This window comes from Eleginops maclovinus, chromosome 10 (assembly GCF_036324505.1).
Source record: "Eleginops maclovinus isolate JMC-PN-2008 ecotype Puerto Natales chromosome 10, JC_Emac_rtc_rv5, whole genome shotgun sequence".
NCBI classification, from domain to species: Eukaryota; Metazoa; Chordata; class Actinopteri; order Perciformes; family Eleginopidae; genus Eleginops; species Eleginops maclovinus.
The window spans coordinates 6,723,272-6,744,938 of record NC_086358.1 but is presented as its reverse complement, the minus strand read 5'-3'; the positions used below and the strand labels follow the sequence as shown (position 1 = coordinate 6,744,938).

Sequence of the window (21,667 nt, the reverse complement as noted above, 5' to 3'; positions counted from 1 at the left end):
GACAGACGAGCTCATTGTTTCAGGAAGGGGTTGAGAGGTTTTCCCGACACAGCACTGAAGGCAGCCTACTCCGGAAGAAGAGGACAAAGAGCCACCTTCACCAAGTCCACTCTCAACAGCGGGATGCAAAGCATAACACTGGTGTCTCTTTTCCTTCAGCATATTTAACTATGACTAATTTCAACTTCTTCCATTAAAGGTAAATGTAAAAACCTGCCATATACTTTTCTTATGTAACATATCGTCCTGTCATATGCATATGTTACATTTGTAAGCCCAAATCTGCCAATACATATGATATTGTTGATCCCTTCCCTTTTCCATTATAAACTTTTTATTGAAGAGAAAAATACCTCCTAAAAAAGATCCTTGCTCTACCTGACATATTTCTGTTTAATCTTGATTTTTTTTCCCTGCTTAGTAATGTGTCCCAGCTGAAGTTGACAGTTCAATTAAGGATCTGCATTTAAATATTCACTTTGAAGGATGACTGAGAGCCGCCTATCTTCTCTCATTCCGGGGAAAAACTGCAAAAAACTCATCCAGCAGCATTTTACAGGTATGTTTTTTAATTACAGCTTTTACAATCATTATTATCATATTATATTCAATTATCATCACTACTCTCCAATAATATGAATGTAAATCATAACACAATTTGTTTTTTTTTTCTTCAAAATGTACACATACAAGTAGCATATCTTAAATGTCCATAATTTAAAACATATTTCCTTTTTCAACTTAAAATTAAGTTACAGTCAGTCTTAAAACTAAGTATGAAATGAACGTACAGTTTAACACACACACACACACACACACACACACACACACACACACACACACACACACACACACACACACACACACACACACACACACACATACAATAGCATTTATCATAAAAAATGATAAAAATAAAACACACACATTTTACAAAGTCCTGACCCAAGCTTTCACATCATTAGATGATTGATATCATGACGTTCACTCTAAAATGGTTGATTTTGGCATGCATATTAACACAAATGCTTAACTCTTTTTTTTCCCCCACTTTGAACAGGATTTTGTCATAAAGCACTTGGCTAATTGTCTCATTGTCTGTCATATTCACATTTGTGCATCTCATGTCTGTTATGGCTTAAGAACATACATTTAATTTCCCCTGTGTACGCTCACACTCTCCCTTTGAGCCTCCCTCTCCCCAGACTCTACTGTGTTACTATTCGTAATATGTTCTATTTTTTGTCTAAATCATATTGAGATCACCTGAAAGGATGTGTGAAGGGGTTCCTCTCTCCCAATATGAACTGGAATGCAGTTTTCCAATTTTTAAAATACAAAAAATCATTGTGTCAATATTGCCATCTCACACTCAAAAACAGGATATGTATTCACGATAGGCGATGGTCACTTTCTACAGGCCACTTTCTACAGAATCAAACAGCGTCATGCCACAACTATGGATCAAGATGGGGGGGAGAGAAAGAGAGGGACAGAGAGAGACAGAGGGAGGGAGGGAGAGAGAGAAACAGATGGATAAACAGACATTCACTCATTACTTTATCTTTTCAGAAATCATTCACTCAGTGTCTTTGATTCTTCGAGACATCTCGTGTAAATCTTGTTGGTCATCTTCTAGTGTCCATTTTTGATTTTGATCCTTTTCTTCTTCAAAAACGTGATTTTTTTTCCTTCCTCGGGTTAGGATAGAGGTGGGGCTCTAGACAATGGAGTAAAAAATCGTGAATGCTCCTGCTGAGATGAGATGTTTGATATGGTGTTCAAACAATTTATTTTTAGCTACAGATATAGCAAGGGTGGTTTTTTCTCACCTGGTGTGCTTATCTTTTAGCAGGAATATGTTCTCACGGACCCAGACTCTCCTCTCGGACCTACTGACAGAGAAAAGAAGGTAATCATTCATTAACCCTATTATTTTCTCCATGCTACATCTCATCATATCTTATTAAACTCAGTCTTTGTAACGCTTTTGGATTCAGGGATATTTAACCGATTAAATTACTGCTTAATCTCCATCTTTCACTGTCCATCTTAGTCACTATTTTTAACTCTGTGAAGTGAAAATAAATTAAGCTTCATTAACACTAAAATAACACCTTTCTGGTCTTTGCTTGTGTTTGCGAAAAACTGTTTCTATAGCCGAACAAAGAAATGAATAAGTACAGACGATAAAACTTAGAAAAGGAAACAAAAAAATGGACTGACGTCACGCAGACAACACTTCTCTGAGAACAAAAACACACTTGCAATTACTTCCTTTTTGCCATAGAGGCCTCTAAAGACAAAGGTCACTGATGTTGTCTCACAAATGTTTAAACACTGAGAACACAGTGTGTAATGCCAGATCCCAGCAGTTCTGCTTTATATCATAAATCAGCCGCTGTGAGCTGCGTCTGCTCACCTTCACTCTGGACTTTTCTCAGGGTGACGGAGGGGGTCGAGATGGCGGAGGCACGGAAGTTGGCAGGTAATGTCTCTGAGGAGTCGGACGTCACGCCGCGGAGGTCCTTCTCTCGGAACATTTTCCTCCATGACGGTGACCGCGTAAATGTTTTTGTGCCGTCCTGTAGAGTTGATATAACACCATTGATTTTAAAAACCAGGGTTTACCCTTCTTGATATCTATATCAGTGTGTTGTTCAGCAGCTTCACAGATCACAGTTACAGAGCATTTAGTCCTACAAGCGGTAACAGTCACATGCACAGATGACATAAAGGCTCTGCTTTTTTAACCACTGAAAGGAAATGATCCTGTCGTGACACACATTCAACTAAAATGGAAAAGTTTGGATCAAAGGCCCTTTGCCAAGTAAAGTAGTCTTGCCAGGGCTTTTACAATCAACACACATTCCCTCCTGGCAGTAGTGATTATCGTGATTGATTTTCTACTGTCATTCTGCTTTGTCGTACCTCATCTGGCCTCCTCTCTGTTCCCATGGTGATGAGACCGTTGTACTCCTTCTCCAGGAGCTGCCTCGCCTGCAAAAGACAGACCAACTGCGTTTTAAGATCATAATTAAGATCATTCAGATCAGGATTATCTTGACGGTAAACATACGGTGTGGCAAAGAGAACATCTGAAAACAGTTGTGAGATAAGCACTGTGTGTAGACAAGTTAACAGAAAGTGATTTGCTGGGGATTACCTGTGTGTTCTGATTGGGTATCTGGAGCAGGAGGGCCAAGTCAGTGTAGTCGAAGGTGTCATCTAGTGCCAGGAGGGCCCCGTGCACCCCGCTTTCTAATAGGTTGTCAGCAAACTCCTTCAGACCGATAGACTGCACCCAACACATCACTCGCTCATTGGACCACACCATGACATCTGTGGAGAAGGTCCCAGAGAGGCAGTTAGCAAAAAAGCATGTGCAAATACATGCTTTGATATAATGCCTGAAAGGAAAACGTGGTATTAAGAACAGAAGCATCACCTTGGTTGTGGTGTTGGCTTTCATCCCTCCTCCTCTCCAACTCCTTCCTGTCATAGTTTAAGCGCTTCAAGCACATGATGCCGTAGTGAAGACTCACCCTGTAAGTGAGAAGGACACATTGCTTTGATTTAGATCAAAGCTGGCAGGTTTATACATTGGAGGATTAAGAGACAGTTGCCCCCCCATGCTCACACATGTGAAAGACCACTTCCTCTCCTACTTTTGCATTGTTGTGTGTCCCAATTTAGTGATGTTGTGTCCCTCTCTTTAGAGTTATCTTTGTGTCATTTCCTGTCGGTATATAGTTATTGAGTTTTTCTTCATGGTCATTTTGTGTCTCTCTTCAGCTGTTCTGTTGTCTTTGTAGTCGTATGTGTTTCATTGAGATCCTTTGTGTGTCTTTCTTATTGTTTTATGTTTCTTAGTAGTCATGTCAGTGGTTGGTACTTGTCTGTTTAAAGCTAAAACCTTGTTGTTAAAGGGAAAGGGCATCATAAGCCTGTTCAGTTTTTCATCCATGGATATATGTACGCCAAAGAGAGACAATGTGTATAAACATCTGACGTTCAGACCTATGGAAACTGTCCACCATCTTCAGCTGGCCCCTCAGTTCCTTCTTGGTGAGGTGATCAAGCATACGGGCATCCACCAGAGACTCCATGAAGTATGAGCGGTACTGGGGCAGACCCAGGCTGGGCAGCCATTCGTTTCCAACCCACTCATGGTTCATGTCTCCATAGGCCAGGATCTGCAGGATGAATGGGAGGTTGGTGTGAGAAGGATCAAGAAAAAACACAAAGTCCCCTCAACTACATCTGTCTCTCCTTCCTGTGTATTTTATAAACACTGCAGTGCTGTATATACGCGCAATCATGCAACACATCCCCCAGTTGTGCCAGTTGATGCATCGCACGTAACAGGATACATGGGAATCGTACTTAAAACTTTCAGAGATTATGATGTCTATACTGTAAGCTGAGTAGGACTGGAAATAGTATTGAAATAATTGCACCACTTAACAACTCGGTACCACAACAAATTATTTCCAAATGCACTAGCTAAAAAGAGCACACTTTTCAACAGCATGGGCCTTAAGTCATTAACAATGTTTGTGTTTTTCATTGTAATATTCAGGATCAGTGGCCAATGAACGTACCTGATCCCAGCTGAACTCCTTTTGCTCCTTTTGTTTCAGGAAGAGAAGAAATGGAAGAGAAAAGGAACAGAGAGTTGCAAAGAGAGGGACACATCACCAGGGGAAGTGTGTGTGTGTGTGTGTGTGTGTGTGTGTGTGTGTGTGTGTGTGTGTGTGTGTGTGTGTGTGTGTGTGTGTGTGTGTGTGTGTGTGTGTGTGTGTGTGTGTGTGTGTGTGTGTGTGTGTGTGTGTGTGTGTGTGAGATTGATGGTGCATCAGAATCAGGAGAGAATGGAGAAGAAGAAAGGGAAGGAAGAGGGAGGAAAGTTTTGTTAGTGAGAGAGAATTAGTTGGAAAAAACACTACATCAAATATAGATTTGAGGGAATAGTAAGGGAAAGGAGTAGCCAAACAAGCCTAATCAGAGACAAAGAAAAAGAAAAACAGTGTATAAATGTGAGAGCTTTTGTCTTAAAGAGGCCATAGCTTAAACAATGATATATATTTCAATGTAAAAGTGTTTGTATCAGAACAGTTTCAGTTATTAAGTAAAACATCCATCAACATTAAGTTAAGCAATGCTCTTAATATTGAATTTCTTACTGGTTTGGTGGCAGCAGCGAGAGACTCCATCTCAGCGTGTGTCATCCAAATATTACTGGTCGACTGTAATGACAGTAAGCAGGTCATTTACACATTTATTTTGCTGATTTTCAAGAGTCATACAATGCTGTTTTACTGAGCCTTACAGAGCGAGTGCTCGCAGGTGCAGACGGACTGGTGAGGGAGACCATTTCCTGAATGGCCAGGCGGAGTTTGAGCCGGTGGAGAGGGTTGCTTATGCCGATCTCCCTTTGGATCTCTGTGTCCGACAGGTTAGCCATGATGGCGCCGCTCTTCACGTTTGCACGACACGCAGCCACATACCATGCCGGCATGCCTACCCACAGCTGGATGAACAGAGAGATGGTATGAATGGTCATACTTGACACAAAAAGCTATGTACAAGTATCCCTTTTGTATTTGGTGCATATGAATTGTGTAAAGCCGTTACTTGACGGTATTGTTAAACTTTATCGGACCCCTTAAATGTATCCCTGGAGAAGCTGGATATCTACAAAACCCTTTGGTTGAGGTATCAGGACTTACCTCAAGCCATGTGACAACAGTAGGGCCGTCCCATGAAGCAAAGGGCAGACCCTGACGACAGGCTTCCTCTAACAGGTCGTGTCTGTCAAGGAGAGAGAAGAACCTTTGTCAGAGATACATTTCTGCATATCTGACTTCACCACTGTCCTCTTTATGTCAGAAAAAATGTCATCGTAAAGTCAAAAAACAAACAAATGGTTGTAGGATAGTATGTCATAACAAAAGCTGGGCCCAGGAGTCAACGGGCACCGAACAACACAGACCTAGCTGACAAAACCCATATGCCTACCTTCCTTCAACAGTGTCAGACATTTTATACTTCAAATGACAAAAAGAGAATTGAAGATATTTGAAATGTGTGTAATGATGACTGATCTCACTTCTTTTTGCTGCGGCGGTCTTTCTCCACTGTTCCAGTCCCAAGTTTAGTCAGGCCTAACGGGTCAGCTGAACCCAGGTCATCAGAGGGTGTGGAGGCTGGAATGGTTAACAGTTAAAAAATAACAATTATTTTATGAATCAACGATTACTGTTGACATATATTTCAAGATTCAAGATTCAAGAAGCTTTATTTATCCCGAGGAAATTGAGAAATGGTTTCTCAGTTGGACAAAAAGTTTAGTCTAGTTAACGAGAAGTTTTTATCGGTTCACGGACCCAGTGAGGAGGATTCGCGACCAGGTGTACCGATCCTCCCTTTTTCCTTTTTGCCAAAGAGACGACCAATAGAGGACTTAATGCTTTTCTTTTTGCTGGCCTTGTGGAGGGAATCCTGGCTTGCAGTGGTGGAACCGTCAGCGGAGAGACTGAGGACAGAGACAGGAATAACAGGAAGTCAAATAAACACGTTGAGCGCATCTGAATGATGGTTTGTTGACCAAATAAACAATCTATAAAAAAACCTTCTTGAGAGTACCTGCGAAATTCACGGAGGTCGTCGAGTCCTGCCCCCGGGTGAGTGTGTGTCATTCTGTCCAATCGCAGGGCTCGAGGAACTGCAGGAGTGTTGGGGTCAATCAGGGCAAGTGCTCTGCATTCTTCACCATCTTTGCTATTCTGCAGGGTGGAACGAGAAGGGTGAATTCACACAGATTCTTTAAAAAAAATCATCATTTGAAACATTTTTGTAGGTTATATTACAACTTCCATACTGTACCTGTCTGTCATTCTCTCTGGCGGGGGAATGTGGCAGGCGGGGAGTTGAATGTCCAGAACTGGGAGGTGAGGGAGACGCCAACGTGGAGGAGGTGATGGAGGGAGTCATGTATCCCCTCCCGACGCTGTCCCGTCCTCCCAGTGAGGAAGGTGGAAGAGATGGGGCATCGAGGGCCACGCTACTGACCCGGCTCTCTATCTCTTCGGCCCTCAGCTCTGTGCTCTCCTTTTCCTCCTGAATCAGCCTGAGAGTAGATGGGTGGAGAAATTACTTTTACATTTCATGCTTAATTTTCAAGTTCACATCATTTGACTAAAACGTTGGTTACATAGATAGCCTTAGCATCTCAAATGAAACTGTAGTAGATGTAAAACTCACTTGATCTCCTTGTTGATGGCCTCCAGCTGCTCCTGCAGCATGATGGCCAGAGTCTGTACATCTGTCTGTCCGCTCGGAGATAGCAGCTCTGATCCGAACAGAGTCTCCCTGTCGTCCTCATCGTCAGAGCAGCCTCCGTCCCCGCCTTCATACCCGGGACCAAGCATGGAGCCGCTGTCCCACTCTCCATACTGGGAAGAGGGAGAAATCCATAAAATGATCATCCTAATACAAAGTGATACTATAATCATCATCATCATTGTTATCTCAGTGTAAAATGAGCACCTTGTTGCTATCATCCCTAGCCCCCCAAGGGCCTCGGTGTGTCCGCCTGACCACCATCCCACTAGAGGAGTTGGTGTAGCCGGATGGGAGCGAGCCTCCGCCCTGAGGGTACCGCAGCTCTGAGGCGCTCCCTGGAAGAGATCTTCGGAAAAGTGTAGAGGGAAGAGAGCTCACGCTGCCCGCCCTATGGTGAAATCCAGAATGAATAAGTGATGTTAGTACTTGAAGAAAACAATTTGCCCATTTCCTGGGACTAACCTCATGAAAGACCACACAAACAAAGGTTTTCCTAGAAATAAAAACAATTCAAAAGAGTATCCATATGAGTCAATTATTTGCACACTTGTTAGCCAGGGAAACACCCTCTGGGTATGGTCTGAATAATTACTTTTTAAAATAGAATTTAGTGGAAGCATATTAAAACTACACAGAGGAGAAAACCAACAGAAGGGGCAGAGTAAATGTAGTATCCCTTGAGAGAATACACTCCCTTAAAGGTTATTTGTGGCTAACCTGGAATAAGAGCCAGGCCTGCCTCTCAGCTGATCCAGCTCCAGTTGGATTCGCTCCAGCTCAGCAAGGAGTTGTTCCTAAAGCACAGAGAAAACAAGATTGTCACCTGCTTTGGTTCTGAGGAAGAAGGGACTTTTTAAACATTTAAAAGAAAAGGTCAACAATCTCAGCAAACATGTAGATGAGAGTATTAAGCAAAGTGTGATCAGGCACAAGATGGAAAAATTACCTTGTCGTCCACACAGAGAACATTTGAATACATTGATAACATAAAAGCTGAAAAGTGAGTACCTTATTAGCTATGAGATCATCTTGGATTTTCTTCATGTTAGACAGTTCCTCTGATAGAGCATTCTAGCAGAGCGGAGGAAAGAACATCCATGTTTCAACAACTTCTTCATTATTTTCGATTATATCACAAATTATTTTGGCGCACTAATCAGTCTCCTCGTTACCTTCTCCTCTAGTGCTGCCATCCTCTCTTTAAGGTGGAGCTGCAGCCTCTCATTGGACTCGGACAGAAGCTTGTCCACTGTATCTGAGAGGCGTTTGTTGTGTTCATCATTCATCTTCTCCCTCTGCCTCGCCTGAAATTACACGATCCCAAAAGAGGTGTTCAACATATGAACAACTCAAAGACAAACAAACTTCAATCTTGCTTTAAAACGGTAAATGTAGCCGAGAGAGAGAAATAATGTTTTACCCTCTGTAGCTCTTGGTTCTTCTCCTCGAGTTGAGCCTCCATTTGTCGTAGTCGCTCCTCAAAGTTTCCATGCCGTTCCTCGGCCTACATTAGAAGAAACAACATTACCGTATGCTCTTACAAACCTATCCTATGTCTTTTGTTCAAATACCGTGTTTTCCATTTCTTTGGTGCATATTACTGTTTTCAGTTCTGCTTGTACTGTACCTATGTGCATATGTTTGTATATGTGAGTGGGGGTGTATATAAACAGTATATGAACGTGGGTGGGTATGTAGTATCATTGTATATGTATAACATCCTCCCTCTGTTTTTTTGACCATGGTGAAGCATGAATTGCATGAACTGAAGCAGGAGATAGCCACTGGATGACATAATGAGTAAGTTCTTAGTCATTTCTGAATGTCACTGATCTATATCACCTTTAATTTAATTCAGAATATCATATAGATAAACAATAAATTAAAAAATATACAAAAAAAATGTATAAATCCAATTAATGGCTTGTAGACTTTTGTTTGAAAGAGGCACATTATCAGAACTGTAGTGGCATGTGTTTTGGATAGAAACGGACAGTCTGTCTTTTCCCTTCACTCGTAGTACCTTGTTGAGAGCAGCAACCCTTTGGGCAAGCTGGGCCTCGATCTCAGGCAGCGTCTCAGCCCTCTGCAGGGTCTGCTGGAGCTTCTGCTTGGCTTCATCCAGACGTTCCTGCAGCTGTCTGTTCTTCTCTTCACTCTGGACACACAAAACAAAAACAAATATTGTCCAGTATTCTGTTTGTGTGAATCAAATATAACAACTGATGACTATTTAATTTAGTATGTATTATTTGAGCCATCCCTAACCTGTCTGTGCAGTGATTCCTTGCTGGCCAGCTCATTTTCCAGCTTGTCTTTGATATCATGGAGAGAAGTCGCCTCCCTCTGGGCGCTGAGGTACCTGCATTCAACACCAAGCCACCATTGACTCATTACAGCTGCATTTCTCAGCCAGCATAACATGATAGATGTGATTATACACAAGGCTGTAATTTCCACTGGGAATAGATTCTCTGAAATATCACAAAACCGTGTCCTCTTACTGTCAAACTGCCAAAATCCAGATGGGAGGAAATATGAAGCGATCAAAAATGTTTAAATGCTGAATCTAAGTTGCCTTCAGATATTACTGTGGGCCCACACCACAGTATTGAGAGGAAAAAGCAGTCATTGTTTCCCCTCAAGCAGCAACAAGGTTTCAAGGTTTTATTTGTCATATGCACAGCAGATACAGCGTATATGTTGGCAATGAAAATCTTATGTCGCGTGCTCCTCCAACAACTCAACATACATGGTGCAAAAGATGAAGCTAATCTACCATTATGGGTGAAGGTTGTTGGGGCTGTATGAAGCTTGTAAACAAACCATAGACAAATACAGATCATTCTCCTAAAAAGACACTTTAACAGATCATTATTCAACATTATGCAGTTAAAAACCAGCTCTTTTTTGGTAAAGATGGCATTTATTTGTTAGATATTGATCTTAAAGGCTCATCGTTGACATTGGAAACACATTTCCGGCAATAACATTTCAAATGAATTAACTGGAAAAAAATACAATAAAACTACACTATACGTTTTGGTCTGAAATCCTAAATATGATGATTCTTTAACTCTAAATTAGTTGTCCATACTGTACATTTGATCGAAAGAGTATGATATCCAGTTACATTGAAACTTTCAAACAAATTGTGCAAAAATAACTCTTTGGATTTCACTCACAGCTTTATAAGGATAAAATTATGCAGTTATGTTAAACAGCCTAAGACTGAATAAAGAGGTGTCAGAACACCTTTGCAACACATTTCCATCCAACAGGTGGAACATATGGTCCTTCTGCTATTTTAATTGCAGCTTATGTATGAAATTCTGGATGCAAATGAAGAAAGAAAAGGTGTGAGCCCTCACTAAAGCTAAGAATAGATTCCTCAAACACAGCAAGGGTTACCTGCGTTCTAGTGTGGTAATCCTTTCCTCCATGTCCTCCCTTTGGCAAAGGGCCTAGAGGAATACAAAATGTATCATGAAACAAGACGATGTACAGGGCTTTTTAGAATATCAAAAAGGTAATTTTACACATTTATTTTATAAGTCATAGCTGAGTAAGAGTTATTCATCAGAAGGAAATGAATGTGTGGATTGCCTGAATGTTTGTATAAAATCTTCTTTTGTGAATCTGTAGTAACAACAATATTCCACGTCATAACTGTTTAATTGATCTTAATTTCCAAAATATTGCATATTAATACTTATGCCCATTGTGATCAAACATAAAATTGGAGCCCCAGGAATCGAAGGATCTCAGGGTCTTGGCCAGGAAGAGACAAACCTCTTTCACTTCCCTTTGGAGCTTCTGATTGGCCTCCTCCGACTTCGTCACCTCCCTCCTGGCGGCCGCAAGCTGTTCTTCTATTTCACCAACCTGACGTGAGACCACAAATGGACACAAGCTGACAAAGTTTGAACCTACGTGATTCAGAGTTAACTGCCACGGCACCAAGTGTAAAAAGACACTGCACGTGATTCATCACAATGTCTGTCTGGCCATTGCAGAGTTTAAAAAGAGTTTTAAAGAGCATCACTGACACAAGTGTAACATGCTGAGAGACTGACGCATCTTAGACGCAGCACTGGAGACAGAATGTTCTTCTTTCAGTTTTCTTTTGAATCCTTATATCCTCCGACCAGACTGTCAAACATTCTAGGGTAAGTACATTACCCTGAATATTTTTGACACATAACACGTCAATCACCGCTACATACAATATGTCTATGATTAAATATAAATGCCATTTCATTGTGCATCAGACAGTATATTTTTTTTAATTTAAAAGAAAAATAATTTATAGTTCAACAAGACTGAAAAGGGAGACTTGTACAAGTGCTGAGGATAGATCACCTTCTTCTTAGTGTTTGGAATACATCTTTTCAATTGAGGACATTAAAAGACATTATGATAATATCCAAATATCATTGAATGAAACAAAACAAAAAAAAGTTATAGTGTTACAGTAAAAAGTGCAGAGAATATCTATTTCTAGTCCTCAGTGCTTACAATGACTCACCTTTAAAGGATAGTATGACATTTTGGTAAATATTTTTATTTACTTCCTGAAAAAACTGTTAATAAGAGGAAAAAGCGGCAAAAATTGCCTGTACACAGATATACATTTACATTGACATTTCAGCTTGGATTTCACATTCAACCCTGGAATCACACTTTGAAATGACACCTTCAAAAAGGGATGTCCCCACTTCTCACAAATACAATATCAGTCGTCACAATGGTAGATAAACAGTAACACACACACACACACACACTCACCTGGCGACACATGAGGGCCAGCCTCTCCCTCAGCTGAGAGAGTTCAGATCTCTGCCGCTCTATCTCTCCTTCTCGCTGCCGCTCCAGATCGCTTTCCTCCAGGCCAGTGGAGGGCCCGTTCGGTAGTCTCTGGAATGATGACAAATATAGAAACAAATGAAAAGTGGATTGATGAAGGAGAACATCTAGTTAGAAATACTCGAGGTTGGAGGTGAAATACATGACATGTGGATGGCAGACTGACAAACGTGGTACCCATAGAGTACATCTACTTTCTACTGACATTCTAGATGCTAACACATACACATGAACAACTGGAACCAACATGCATAAAGCCCTCCCTTACATCTTTCCCGCCGTCCACCCCTTGTTGACGTCTTTTAATTTGGTCTCTTAAAGAGATTACCTGGAAAAGGGGAGACAAAATGGGCAGACAAACAATATAAATGAATGTTCTTTCTTAACACCAAGCGAGAACATCTGTGAGACACGGGAAATCATTCAGACTGGACATTACCTCTTGAGAAGATGTTGAAAGCTGGTCCTCTAGCAAGGACACCCTCTCTAGGGCCACACGGAGCCTCTCTCGGACCTGTGGGGAAGAACAATGACTGATACAGCGGCATATACAAATGATGTGTCAAGCTAAATTTGGATTTGCTCTCATTAGTCTCCCAAAGTAACTACATGTTCTTGACCTTCCTGATAAGCTTGAAGGAGCAAGTTATCAGGCGATAAAGCATATCAAACGGTACATAATTGGTTAAAACACTTACATCAATACATTCCTTGACCACATTTTTCTTTACATTTTAACTTTAGCAGTTTTAGGCCCTGCAGGAATGCATTTTGTCCCACCTTCTCATCCAGAGCCTTGTGGTGCTCAAACAGAGATTTGAGGGCCTTGAGGACTTCCACCTCACTGGAAACTCCCGCCGGGGACTGGGCTTGTCTTTTCACCACCGTCATCCTCAGACTGCGCTCATGGCGAGACACCAGACACTCCAGGTGCTCCAGCAACAACTACAGGAATGAGTGGGTCATAGAAGAAGGAGACGAAGAGGTGGCAGGACAATGCAAAGTGGTGAACAGAGGGGGGTGAGAAAGGGAGATTGAAGGATGGGGACACATGAAGAAGAAAGAGAATAAAAGACAGAATAAGAGACACATGGAGGTTAAGAGAAGATGCAGAGAAGGGAAGGGTTTTGAAAGACACAATGACGAAATATGGTGGAAAGATGAGCACCAGGTAGCATAGTGAGTGGAAGTAAAAGCAGAAAGGGACACAAAATGAGTGACGAAGAGGAAATGTGGAGGAGAAAGAGAAAGAGAAGCAGGGAAAAAACCCAGAATCAAATTAAACAGTGTGACACCCACACAACCACAATGAGTGAAGAACATAACACAGAGGCTGTTTAAGTGCTAATAAGCAAAATGGCCGCCAAACATCTTACACGTGTGTTGTTTCTCTCCGCCTTGAGCTCGGCAATCTCCTCCTCCCTCTCCAGAAGCTGCTCCCGGCAAACGTTCAGATCTTTAGTCAACACAGCAAACTCCTGTGGAACACACAAGCTGCGTTCAGGGGCAACCACAACAAACAGCTCTGTTTGATAGTTTAATGTGAGTGGTCTCCGCTTGAGCTGCAAGTTTAAAGGAACAAATAATAGTTCAGGCCAGAATAATGTAGTGACTCAGGGAATTCAATGGAATTGGCTGCTCTCAGCACATGGACACATAGCACTGCAAATATCACCAAAGCCCTCCAGAAAAATACTGCGAGGAACACCTGAGACCAGGAACATGGGGAGACGCACATGATGTAAACCTACATAACAATCATGTAAATCACTGACACACTTTCCACCACTCTCTCTCTTCATCACTTGCTCATCCTCCTCAGTGAACTCGCATTCATGGATGGATTACATCACACTGTTACACAATTGCTCTGCGCTGGAATAGAAGAGAGACCCCCCTCAAAAAAAAAAAAAACACAGCATCAATATGTCAGCCACAACACCGCTGGGAATACATTTGCAACTCCTGCATAATGCCTTAAACAGAGTGCAAACAGGAGGGCGTGTCTCACATGATTTTCTTAAGCAACGCTGGGACAATCCATGGTCAGTGATTTTTTTTATGTCTCCATAAAACACCTCTGAAGCCCTCAGCTAAGAGGCAATAGCTGTTTATGTGAATGACAATGATGTGCATATGTGCAGTTTTACAGTCAGGATTACCTGCTTTATGATTCAGAAATGGTTGAAGTAGACACATGAAATTGGTCTGTGTTTGCGTGCAGGAGGGAAGATGGAAAGAGATCTATACAGATGGTGACACAGTGGGTCCATTGGCTCTTGGCCTTATGGGATTGTTTCTTGTTTGGAAAGAGGTCAGCTTCTCAGTGTTTTTCCCTTGTACTCTTATTTCTATTTTATTTCATTTATCTCCATAGGCCTCCATTCATTTAAATGAGTTTGCAGACCCACTTTAAAATGTACAAGGCAATGAGTTGCATACAGTAAATGGGAAATACACATTTTAAATGCTTTTGATGGGCTGCAAATGAATGTAGATTTACAGGTTTAGTACACAATATCACAAACACCTATAAATATTGTTTTATTAAGCTATCGGTTATCATAATGATTTTGCCACGAGAAGCAGGTATTTACTGGTTGTCAGTATCATCGTCAGAAATACATTCATATTGTCCATCCTTAAACTAAATTGGATTGTATTTTATGAAATAGCTTTTCATGCTAGTTTGTCATTTTTCTGTAACAAGCAAAGCATTCAGACATGTTATGACAACGAGAGCAGCTCTAACGACTCACTTTGTTGCATGTTGAGTGCTAGATTGAAAGGTTTTATTTATTTTTCTTTCTCCTTTCAGACGCCAAAATTAGGTCTTAAAACGTTTAAAACAATACCTTTCTGACTTCCAATACTGACCATGACGACATGTCTTGACATTGGCTTTATAAACACAATGTAAAGGAAAAAGTTTAGGAAAGAAAAACAAAAGAAGAGAAAGCTGCTCTTGTGATAAAAAAAAAAAATCCTTAAATTCCAATTATGCTATTAAGCAATTTCATCCCATAAACTACAGAGAATTCCTTAAAACAAGTGTTCATTTAGTTAAGCTGAAACCATTACCATATTAGCTTCCAGCGTCATTAATCATCCACTAACAACATGGTCAACAAACACAATAAAACCTGATTACACATCAAGAGGAAAATTGCGGATGCAACTTCGACTAAATAGCCAGAAGATGAAAGGAACATAAACCCTCTGCATTACTAAAATCAACATTAGTGAGGAAAACCCTGAAGATGCAGAGGGGGAAGTATTTAACATATACTGTTGCTCTGCATGAACTGTCACGGCGAAGGCTTACTGTCTCATGAGCTAAATTCACAACGACACACACGAAGAAACTGGTACATAACTAGACACTGATATCACTGAGGAAGACACACACAGACTTCCACTTTCAATCAGGCTGATTCCTCCACACACATACAAACAGCTGTACCTGTGGCAGGGCGATAGAAAGCTGCCTCTGAAGGGACTCCTTTTCGTGGCCGAGCTCTCGCAGGCGGAGCTGAGCGGTTCCCAGGCAGTCCTGTGTCTCCCTCAGGTTATCCAGCAGCCTCTCCCTCTCTGTCAGCATGTTAACCATTAAGGATTCCAGGTTCCCTGTGCTTCCTCCTTCATCTCCTCCGGACCTGGCCTCTCTCCCACTGAAGCCTCCTGCTCCAATCGCACCTCCAGGGCCCCCGACGCCTGTCCCGGGAGGTGAGGTAGTACCCCCGCCTGTCCCACTTCGCCCATCCTCAGAAATGGTGGGCATTACCTCGCACATCATCATGAGACCGTGGTGTGTGTGTCAGGTTAGTAAAGAAAAGTAAATGGGGATTGTGCGTGCAAAATGTTTGTAGTCGTGCCTTGGGTTTTTTATTATTTAAAAGTTGAATGTACAAAATATGAATCTTTACATCTTCAGTTTACCAAAAATATCTGCATATCTTCCTCTGTCTATTGCTTTAACTGCGTTTTGTTCCAACACTATGTATGCCTTTGCTTACTTGTCTGCCTTCACAAAGTCCCAATGTGCACCGTATATGACCAGAATACTTATGTGTTCCTGTGTTATGCAAGAGGAAGGGGAAGCCGTTCTGTGGGAGGCTGGGATTGGCGGAGGGTGAGGAAGGGAAGGGGTTATGGGGAAGGAAGGGATAAAACAGGACGATGCTCCTAAATCGTGTCCACGAGGCAGAGCTCCTCACAACACCAGGAGTGAGAGCTAGAAAGAGAGAAAAGACATTGCATTAGCTCCTTCTTAATTCACCTCACTGTGCATTTATTAATGAGAATGGACATTGCTAGAGAAAGATTGAAGTCTATGAAGATGTGACGGTAAACAATGTGATAACGCCAATTTCAACTTAATCTCAGGTTATATTAAATGTATGAATTATAGCAGACATACATACATACATAGTCATGCAAAATAAGTATTGTCTTGAAGACACAAGAAGAAAACTATTACTGTTTAACTAAGCTTCTCACAAAGACTGGAAACAGTTGAACCAGCTAGCCTGGCTCCCTATGCCCCTACATTGTTACGTGCAAATCTACTAATGTGATGCCCAAAGTTTAAGCTCTCTGAGCAGAGAGTAGAAAGAGAGTATGGGACAGTCTCTGATTGGTAACATTAATGAGTGTTAGAGGGCTAATGTTAGCGAGCATTTGAATAAAATGTAAAGCTCTATTATTACAAGTTGAGCCATTTGGTAGGAAATGCTTATATTAACACCAGCAGAGATGTGTTTCAACATAAAGAGGTCACACTAAATAAAAACATATTAAACGTGTTCTTATTCTTATGTGATTGGATCTCTCAGATTATCGTTTTTAACAGGTTCTGCCTCATGCTGCAAACGTGGACCAACATGGTATGGATTCAGGCAATCAGCATTATTATAGCGCCTCATGTGCCTCTCTTCTCCTCACCATATTCTTCACTGTCTAGTCTACAATACTCAGGGGCTTGCACTGGCCTTTATACTTTTAAGTGGTTTGGTCTGATTTAGTGCCTTGCGCAGGCTTTTGTACATCGGTGAGACTGGGCAGTGCAATAAAGAATTTCTTTGTCCAACCAAAACCATCCATTTTCTGAATCAAACATACAGTATTTAGCACACAGGCCTCAGCAACAGTGGAAACAAGTCTCGCCATTGGTCTTATCACTGTACTATTACATGGACATCCACAACCATAGATGGGGACTGCATGCTGGTAATTGGAGGCCTGGTGTAGCTCTAAATTAGCTCCTCATGCTGGTGAGCTGGCTAGGGCACTTGGCAACCTCACTGTATGCCCCACTGAAAAACTACTTCCTCTCTTCTCCACTCTACTGATGGATAATCACTGATGCGAGACTGAATTGACATTTCCTTAAAATACATTTTATTGTAAAAGTTCAAACGAAATCCAATTCATAAATGTTTCAAGCTTATCTCCTACACTCACAACCGCATCTACAGTAGTAAAGCAGGTCATGATAACACTGTACTGTGTACACAAACAAAGGATAATCCTAAAAACAACCAAATATTTTATAAGAAGCTTTAACCCAGATGCAGCATGAGTATTAGCAATAACCTTCCAATACTTTTACAAAGACCAAAGATACATATCAGGATTAATATTTATATTTGTGGATGGAAACATTTGGCCCCACATGGTTGCTTTGAACATGTCACTTGTTTGTTGATAAAACTATGACTGACAGCACCTGCAAACTAAAGACAGTCTCCTACTGCTACTTTGTGATACCGACTATAAAAAATGTCCTTCTTAAATTAATTTGACTTGGCTCAGGACCTTGAAACACCTGTAATACTCTTGCTAAGGAACAGGGTGGCCTGTAAGAAAAACTCCTCCTGGGATAATTACTCATTGTCATTACTGGCAGCTCTTCATAAGCTCAGCAGGGGCAACAGAAAACAAGGTAATGTAATTACTGCAGACTATATTGAACAGTAATAGTTCACTGTATTCCGTGTCACAAGATTGCTGCAAAAACAAAAGCATTCATTGCCGGAGTCCTGATTCAGTGCAGGCAAAACATAACTGTGCAGCCTGCAGTTTTGACTGACCAGTCAGCTGTGAGGTCACTGGCTTAAAGTGTGTGTGTTTAGGAGTGTGTGTGTGTGTGTGTGTGTGTGTGTGTGTGTGTGTGTGTGTGTGTGTGTGTGTGTGTGTGTGTGTGTGTGTGTGTGTGTGTGTGTGTGTGTGTGTGTGTGTGTGTGTGTGTGTGTGTGTGTGTGTGTGTGTGTGTGTACGTTAGAGAGAGATGACTCGAAAACAAGAAGCATAATGGTGTCTCCAAATTGACACTGTAGACTAGTTATCGTGCCATAACATTACAGCTTCATGAGCATCATCGGGACCTTTTCGTTGAATAGTTGCCACTCTGGCTGCCATAGACATGAAGGAAAAATAATAATAGGAATGGCAGAGAGGCAGTTTGAAAACAATGATAACATGTTTCTATAAATGAGCTAGCTTCATTGGTGTATTAGTTGAGCTCATGTAAAGGTCTCACCACAATGACATTGATTGAGCAAGCATGTGGGGGTTCTCATACTATGATTACCCATATAATCATCATCATCATGGCCACACTGAATCCTTCTTGAAGCCGCCTACCCAAGAGTGGACTAGCTGGCTTTACAGTATCTGGTTGCTATATGACCAATTAGGACAAGGCTTCCAATCAGGCCATGTATCATGTTACAAAATATTTCATGCCTTCGAAAAATAGGCAAAGGGAAAATGCCATATAGCCCTGTGTGTGTTTGTGTGAGAGAGAGGAAGAGGGAGCAGTAAAAACAGCTCTCCTCCACCAGACACTGGGGCGGGGAGAGGGTTTTGCAGGCTTCCACATCCGCCGACAATAAGAGCTGAAGAAAGGAGAGGGGTCTCTCTGTGCTCGGTTTTTACATCCTGGTACATGTTAAATCGCCTTGCCAGCGAAAGAATGCTCGCACGACGGCTGCACTCTTTGCATTTCATTAAAAGCAGAGCATATAGCGACTAATAATGACCACCCCCTTCCTCCTCCTCCCCCAAACCTAATACCATGAAACAGTATCCCCCTGGCCGAGAAAGCGATCATTGGAATCGATAAGTGATTGTCGGCAGCTGGGCAGAGGGAATAAAAGCACCGAGATCTGCGCTTTTTATTGAACTGCGCTGGCATCCTGGCTGCATACTGGGCTAATGTGGAAATGACGAGGCTGACAGGTCTGTGGCTACCTCCATTTCTAGATGTATGGAGGAAAGACCACTCGATGATAGGCGCGCGAGCATGCACGAGCACGCACGCGCGTTTCTACATCCTTATAGTAAAAAGAAAGAAAAAGCAAGCAGTGTACTGGAGGGGATCTAGAAATTGGCTCCTCCGGTATTAAAATTGCACTTAGGTAGACGGGAGGGAGATAGATCTCTTCTTCAGAGATCGACTGTGAAAAGCATCACGTCAGGAGAATGGCCCAGAAATGCACATCGCACATTTTCAGTAATGGGCCTGCCTTTCTCCAGACATTATGGAATTATAAGAGGCTCCATATAGCCCAGTGACAGCAGGGAGACGAGTTGGGAGGTTTGACTACAAAGCTCCCAACGGCAAAGGGCTTAGTTACAGCCATGATTAATTACAAGCAACACATAGTAGGCCAATATACAGTGGCATCGTATCATCTGCCTCTCTCTCTCTCTTCCTCTCTCTCACCTCACCTAACTGTATGCAAACGGGAGCGAGCAAGCGCGCCCTAAATAAATCGTGCTGTGTGCTGCCAACACACCTGTCAATGCCTGAAACTGACATAGGCACCGAACATTGCATAGTCTCTAGCTTTGCCTCTATTCAAATAGTACCCCCCCCCCCCCCCACACACACACACACCTCCCTTTTCACACACACACACACACACACACACACACACACACACACACACACACACACACACACACACACACACACACACACACACACACACACACACACACACACACACACATACACCCCCCCCCCCAATCCTTCACAACACAATACTTGTTATCACACACATGCAAGCACACAAATGCATTTATCATTATATTATTGCATGCATATTTCTCCTCCGCGTCCCCCGATGGATGTTATTTTCCTCCTAAATGGAAACTAGGTTGCGATGGGGCGGTGTGAAGTTGCATCCTTACCACAGTCATCGCGGGGAGCCTGTAGTGTCCATGTTTGATGTTAAATATTCCTTAGGTCCATCACCGCGGATCGCGCCTCGGTGCCCCTCACCCGAAACCGGAATAAAGCTTACTGTGTGTGTTTTATTTTTTCCCTTTTCTTTCTGTCTCTCCTTTTTCCACATGTAAACGGCGAGGAGGGGGGACGCGGAGAGAGACGATACGCCACCTTACCACAGACTCCCCCTCTGTCGGATTGGAAGGTAATGGGTCTTAAAGAAACATTCTCTCAGCATTCTCCGCATCTCCGTGATTTACGCGCGCGCCCCAGCACTCACGCGCACTCGAAGGCCAATCAAACACCTGATTAATTATACAGAGTATATAAATATATATATATTAGTGATTAACTAACCGGTGGACATTGTATTGCAAATAGTCCATATTGCATTTTAAGGTGCAGCTTAAGCCAAAATTCACCCACTCAATACAAATACAGCATGATAAACAACAAGCATGCAAATGATACTATATCTGCAGTGAGCACCTGCAAAAGAAAAGCAATATGTGTGTAAAGATGCTCTATAGGCCCAATTTCAGACCATAAAAATATCAGCTCAATTGGGTATTAGCAGCATAATGGCATGCACTATTCTGATCCATTCTGATCAAAAATATGTCAATAATAACTCAAACTTTAAAAATAAACAATTGTATGTAAGTAATTTCCATAAATTGTCTTTGGATCATATGTTCCTGATTCTCCTGCATGTAGTTTGAGATATGAATACTCTTTGTCAAAAAAAGACACAAGCTTTTATTAACTATGTAATCATGTTGCCTTTACTGTAGCATGCAAATTATATTCAATAATGTCTGCAGTATGTTTAAAAGTAATGTCTTGGTATCCAAATGCCAACTTGTAGCTTTTTTAATCGCCCACATCTATGGGCTTTGTCCTGAATTAATATGCATGTTGATATTGATATCACATTTGTAAACAGATAAGCGGGTCTTTCTCTCTCTCTCTCTCTCTCTCTCTCTCTCTCTCTCTCTCTCTCTCTCTCTCTCTCTCTCTCTCTCTCTGTGTGTGTATGTGTGCATGTGTGTGCAGCCCTGTAAACATAAGGTGGTGCTGTCTTTAAGAGAGAGAGCCTGGGAAGGGGTGATGTAATGTGTTCTCAGACAATGATGTCATCGACTGAGACACGGCAAGGATTTAAAGTGACAAAGGCATTTTCACTGGCTCTGTGTAATTCTGCATCAGGGCAGCACC

At 41.8% G+C, this 21,667-nt stretch overlaps 1 protein-coding gene across 3 annotated transcripts; it reads right to left on the bottom strand.

The window, feature by feature from the left end:
* Nucleotides 1-547: 547 nt before the first annotated feature.
* LOC134871138 (liprin-alpha-3-like) lies at nt 548-20,642 on the bottom strand. 3 transcript variants are annotated; one of them, XM_063893752.1, is made up of 32 exons: nt 20,413-20,642; nt 15,677-16,447; nt 13,590-13,691; nt 12,994-13,158; nt 12,653-12,727; nt 12,482-12,541; nt 12,136-12,264; nt 11,140-11,232; nt 10,759-10,811; nt 9,616-9,709; nt 9,371-9,505; nt 8,768-8,851; nt 8,520-8,651; nt 8,356-8,418; nt 8,065-8,141; nt 7,552-7,735; nt 7,267-7,457; nt 6,889-7,132; nt 6,649-6,788; nt 6,390-6,538; nt 6,113-6,209; nt 5,733-5,814; nt 5,333-5,533; nt 5,187-5,249; nt 4,605-4,631; nt 4,021-4,196; nt 3,449-3,546; nt 3,167-3,342; nt 2,932-3,000; nt 2,423-2,585; nt 1,833-1,895; nt 548-1,720 (listed from the first exon to the last, which is right to left on the bottom strand). In XM_063893752.1, exons 2-31 carry the CDS (start codon nt 16,010-16,012, stop codon nt 1,849-1,851), a joined length of 3,705 nt encoding a protein of 1,234 aa, XP_063749822.1. In that variant the 5' UTR covers nt 16,013-16,447; nt 20,413-20,642; the 3' UTR covers nt 548-1,720; nt 1,833-1,848. The 3 variants fall into 3 exon arrangements, with proteins under 3 accessions (XP_063749822.1, XP_063749823.1, XP_063749824.1); XM_063893753.1 differs by having other exon boundaries at nt 1,833-1,892; XM_063893754.1 differs by lacking the exon at nt 12,482-12,541.
* Between the last annotated feature and the right edge of the window lie 1,025 nt (nt 20,643-21,667).